Source organism: Zerene cesonia, chromosome 20 (genome assembly GCF_012273895.1).
Source record: "Zerene cesonia ecotype Mississippi chromosome 20, Zerene_cesonia_1.1, whole genome shotgun sequence".
Taxonomy (NCBI): domain Eukaryota; kingdom Metazoa; phylum Arthropoda; class Insecta; order Lepidoptera; family Pieridae; genus Zerene; species Zerene cesonia.
In genome coordinates, this window is record NC_052121.1 from 5,146,089 (window position 1) to 5,151,066 (window position 4,978).

The 4,978-nt window shown below is 28.4% G+C and overlaps 2 protein-coding genes across 3 annotated transcripts in view; one reads left to right on the forward strand and one right to left on the reverse strand.

Annotated features, from left to right (window-relative positions):
• LOC119835341 (dehydrogenase/reductase SDR family protein 7-like) overlaps positions 1-2,910 on the forward strand; it is a 42,157-nt gene extending 39,247 nt beyond the window's left edge. The window contains exons 1-5 of one of the 2 annotated variants that reach the window (XM_038360106.1): positions 336-807; positions 884-1,027; positions 1,395-1,614; positions 1,954-2,199; positions 2,513-2,910. In XM_038360106.1, coding sequence (XP_038216034.1) covers positions 679-807; positions 884-1,027; positions 1,395-1,614; positions 1,954-2,199; positions 2,513-2,700 — 927 coding nt within the window. In that variant the 5' untranslated portion in view covers positions 336-678 and the 3' untranslated portion in view covers positions 2,701-2,910. Of the gene's footprint in view, positions 1-335; positions 808-883; positions 1,028-1,394; positions 1,615-1,953; positions 2,200-2,512 lie in introns of those variants that run through there. The other variant, XM_038360107.1, reaches the window with a different exon arrangement.
• On the reverse strand, positions 2,838-4,589 carry LOC119835343 (transmembrane protein 11 homolog, mitochondrial). The gene is made up of 3 exons (XM_038360108.1): positions 4,527-4,589; positions 4,165-4,385; positions 2,838-3,419 (listed from the first exon to the last, which is right to left on the reverse strand). Exons 1-3 carry the CDS (start codon positions 4,547-4,549, stop codon positions 3,139-3,141), a joined length of 525 nt encoding a protein of 174 aa, XP_038216036.1. The 5' UTR covers positions 4,550-4,589; the 3' UTR covers positions 2,838-3,138.
• Positions 4,590-4,978: the final 389 nt, after the last annotated feature.

Here is a 4,978-nt window from a genome sequence, read left to right on the forward strand (position 1 = left end):
ACTGTAATTGAAATAACAGTCGGGTAACTGATTCTAGTGCTAATTAATATCTAATTTACATTTATGGGTGTTTAGATTCGTACCTAGACTTTGACCGTCTAGGTACTTCCTTGGACATATTTTCATAAAAGGTATAAAATTTAAAGAAATAATTATAAAAATAGTTCAATTTAATGTATATGTAATATAACATTTTATGATGGTTATCAAATAATGCAATGCGACAATATTTTTAAACGTGTAGTTAGGTACCTACCAATTTTTTTTAAATATTCTTTGGTCTTAGGCATGGATAAACTTTGACAAATGACATTCCCACGTAATTCCCACATCATTGATCATTCAAATGTTCATTCATAAAATAATGTTAAATAAAGCGTTTTGATAATGCATTTGTAAAAATTGGTTTTGTTATAGGAAACAAATTACGGTTTTAATTTATATCGTTTTGTAAATAACTTTGTGAATATAATAATTCGTAATAATAGTATAATAGTAATCAAATGAGCGCTGGAGTATGTAAAAATAAATTGTTAACATTTATTTGTTCTGTGGTATAAACTGTAGGGTACTTGATTATAAAATTGCATTTACTTAGTCTATACACGTTCAAATTGCGCATTTGACCTTCGAGAAATACAATTCAACTGATATAGTACGTATATATACTCGAATAAAATGAAGTCGCAAGGACCTCTTTCTTGGTACATTCAATACATAGGCATACCGGTATCGGTCGGTTTTGCTATGTTTCGATTATTTAATAGATTTACAGAACAAAAAAGACAAGCTGCGTTACAGGGAAAGGTTGTACTTTTAATTTATTTTGTTACTTAATTGATATTGATCTTTTCGTAACTAAAATAAGGATTATACCTTACAGGTTGTAGTTATAACTGGGGCCAGCTCTGGTATTGGAGAGGCTCTTGCACATTCTTTCCATAATTATGGCTGTAAAGTAGTTTTAGCTTCAAGGAGAAAATCAGAATTGGAACGAGTTAAACAGGATTTAATTGCAAAAAATATTGTAAGTACATGTATTATTTATTGATTTGAATGTAAATATGTAATTGTCATTGTACACATTACAATTTATTCTTAATATGATATTGAGTTTCCATCATTTTAAGTTGTATCAGATGATTGCTATATATAATTGGAAATTATTGATAGAAACCTATCTTATAACTTAGAAGTGATATTAACTTTTGAGCCTTTACAATATTTTAAATTATTAATAATATGGTTGTAGTTTATATATATATAATATTTTGTCATTATTTTTAAACACTTCCACAATGCCTCTTTCACTGTAATAAACCATAATCTTTTTGATCTGAAATTTCAAAATTAAGTAGACTTAATATTTTACTTTAAAAAATTTTCAATTCCAGGCAGGCCCAAGGCAGGAACCTGTGGTCATTGAATTAGACTTGGCTGATATCACTCAGTTAGAACAGTTTGTAGAAAAAGTTCATGAAGTTTGTGGAAAAATTGATATACTTATAAATAATGGTGGCATTTCCCATCGGGGTTCTGTTATTCATACTAAAATGGATGTATATTGTAAAATTATGGACATTAATTACTTTGGTGCAGTAGGACTCACATTGGGTAAGAGAAGTAAATAAAAATAAAAAATTTGGAGATTCCTTTATAAATTGTATAAAGGAATCAAAACATTTTGTAATTATAAAAAGGCTACCATTATTCTTTTAGTAATGAGTTGTTTTTTATTTAAGAAGAATTGCATTATCCCTCATGTACAATTTAAATTTAATTACATGTTACAATTTACTTATTTGGTTAGTTTAAGTTTCCCATTCTGCTTATTAATTTGATTACTGCATAATTTATTTAAAAATTGTTTTATATATATATATATCACTAGCATGTTGTGAGAGGAACATTAATAATATTTACATCCTTGAGTAAGGTGCATATCAATTTCAGCTGCTTTGCCAAAAATGATGGAAAGGAAATGTGGTCACATTGTGTTTGTTAGTTCAGTTCAAGGACTCATGGCTATACCGGACCGTTCAGCATATGCTGCATCTAAGCATGCAATGCAAGCATTTGGAGATTCATTGCGTGCTGAAATGCATCAGCACAATATTAATGTATCTGTATTGAGTCCAGGCTATGTAAAAACAGCAGTCTCCTTAAATGCACTCACTGGAAGTGGAGATACACATGGTGGTAAGCAATGTAGTTCAATTTATAATTTTACTTAAGTACATTTTAGCAGCCTGATATTTATATTTAAATATTCTTATTAAAATAAAAGGTTAGTGTAGTCATTTTGAGTTTTATTGAAAATGTTACAAAAAAAAATTGGACGATGTAAACAATATTGCAATATAAATGCAAATTAGTTATTTGATGATTGACATTTCAACAATTCCACTCATAGTTGTAATTCAATCAAATTTAACAAGATTTTTATTAAAATTAAGATTTTTAATTGAGCGATAACACTTTAGATTTATTTAATGTTCATTTTCTTTTTCAGTTATGGATAAAAGTACTGCTAATGGGTTTACAGCTGAATATGTTGCTATGAAGACTGTGGATATGATAGTAAATAATGAAAATGAACTAATAGTCAGCCAGTTTCTGCCAAGATTAGCAATATTTTTGAGACATGCCATACCATCCTTATACTTTTGGATTATGGCTAAGAGAGCCGTCAAAACATAATATGATGTCAAGTAATATAGTTTTTATTGTTTTGTTCAAATTAAATTTATATGACTATAATTTATTTTAAATTTATATAGGCAGTAATTTTAAGTAAAATCTTTCATATGGGGCTTTAAAAAATAAAATGTGATTAATTAATATTTTTTTATTATAGTATGTTCTACTACAGCTGAAACTAACCCTACAACATTACAAAAGAATCAACAACCTCTTTAATTCACTAAAAAGCATTTTACATTTCAACAAAATATATTTTTGTACAGTTTTTAATCTAGATCTACACAATACATATGTTTATACATAAAAATAACAATATTATACAGTTTTTACAACATATTATCTAGATTGAGACAATGACACTAGACATATTCGCCTATCATACAATAAAAATAAACTTAATGTAAGCCTTTTAATCAACAACAATATATATTTTTTTTATTTAAATGTGTTATATAGTCTCCATAAACAAATTGCAGCTGCAGCTATAGATACTGTGCTATGTAGTATAATTTTTTGTTTATTATCTGTGCGTACAAGAACTACCGGGGTAGCAGATGTAAGGTCACTCAACATTGGTAATGTTGATAAGCGGTGACGATTTTTCTCCACCTGATACTTACAACAAGGATCCCATTGCCAAGATAAAGTGTAACAACCAGCACAAAGTACAGATATAATCCCAAAAGGTGTGCATGCTAAGGAACTCCAAGTTAAACCTGTAATAAAAGGTTTTGGTACAATTACCAATTGGCACTTAATAGTCATTGAAAGCATAGAAATTTGGAAAAAACAAGAATGCCTATAAGGGATATTGGTGTTTTGTTCTCATGTGACACCTCATAGTTAATAATCAACATTTATACGGGAATATTTCCACAAATCGAATTCAAGCACCTATTTTACTTTTATTTGTTTCTTGAATTTCCCTCATACTTTAAAAATAAGACACACAATGCTATAACCCCAAGATTCTCTTCATTGTCCTTTTTTTTTTCGTTTCCAATAAAATTTCGAGATAATGTGTGTGTGAACTGTTAATTAATGCTCAATCCATTTACATGGAGTAAGTTTCCAAGTTGTCAGTTAGTTTATTGTAATGATGTGCCTAAGAATTTATAAAAAAAAAAAATAATGGTGTGGAGCACAAAATTTGTTTAAATATCAAAATCTTTAGAATGGCATTTTAAGCCACTATTGTTCTTATTGTAGGAGACTATTACATAAACAATGCTTTTGCAATTGTAACCTAACTAGCATTTATAATTACGATATCTATAAATATACAGGGATTCTTAATTTTAAGGAATATTCAAATATTAATCTTCGTTTTTTTTTAATATTTGCTTACGTTTTAAACTAATAAATGTTACCTATCAGATTGATTGCAAAATGAAATTACCACCAAATTGATCTTAGAAAAATATATTCAGGGTCATATTTTAAGTTAAAATTGTTAAATACCTGATGCGATACTGCTTATTCCACTGTACAGTGACACTTTATGTAATAGGTTTCCAACATAGATCCATCGCGCTGTGTCTTCTCCTAGTGCTTCTGGTTCAATAACTATGATACTGACTCCAGCCTCCAGTGCTCTTTCCAATTCCATTTCAAATTTAATGTGAGCATTTTCACTGTCGTAAACTTCCCTTATTATAGCAACGCTAGACGGTTTGAGATCACTGAAGAGTTGAATATTATTAAATGTTTAGCAAATCATTACCAAAAATTTACTTATGCCCACACAAGTGCTTCAATTATATAAATTAATTATAGCCCTAAAAACCAAAAATATTATTTCCAACTACTCATTATTTACAAACCTGTCAGTTTCATCACCCGCCATGTTTGAGTAATGTGCTAAATAATATAGATTATAGAGGCAGCCATAGATTGAAAATACGTATTGCTATACAGATTTTTAGAACGAACCCTTTAATAAACCAGTAAATAGAAAAATAAAAAAAAAATTTACGATAAGAATCGGGGACACAAATTGTAAATTCTTATTAATAAAATGAAAAATATTATTACCATTCCGCTTGAATTATGTTTTAATATGTAATACTGCATTCACTACCTGTTGTATAAAGATGACAATTATTTGGCGCTAAAAAGCCTACAATTTGATTTAAATTATTTCACACAAGTATTTTTTAATCTTGTTATAACTGCACTGATACACTCAGTCATAAACCATATTTATGTGATAATATTATGAGGTTCTTAACTCTTAACCTAATAGATAATATGCAATAAATTTTCAAATAGGTAG

Coding starts and splice junctions, on each gene's coding strand:
- LOC119835343 (XM_038360108.1), bottom strand. CDS start 4,549: ATGGCGGGTGATGAAACTGACAG. Junction 4,386..4,526: donor GCGGGTGATGAAACTGACAG/GTTTGTAAATAA, acceptor TCAACTCTTCAG/TGATCTCAAACCGTCTAGCG. Junction 3,420..4,164: donor AATAAGCAGTATCGCATCAG/GTATTTAACAAT, acceptor CTTTTATTACAG/GTTTAACTTGGAGTTCCTTA.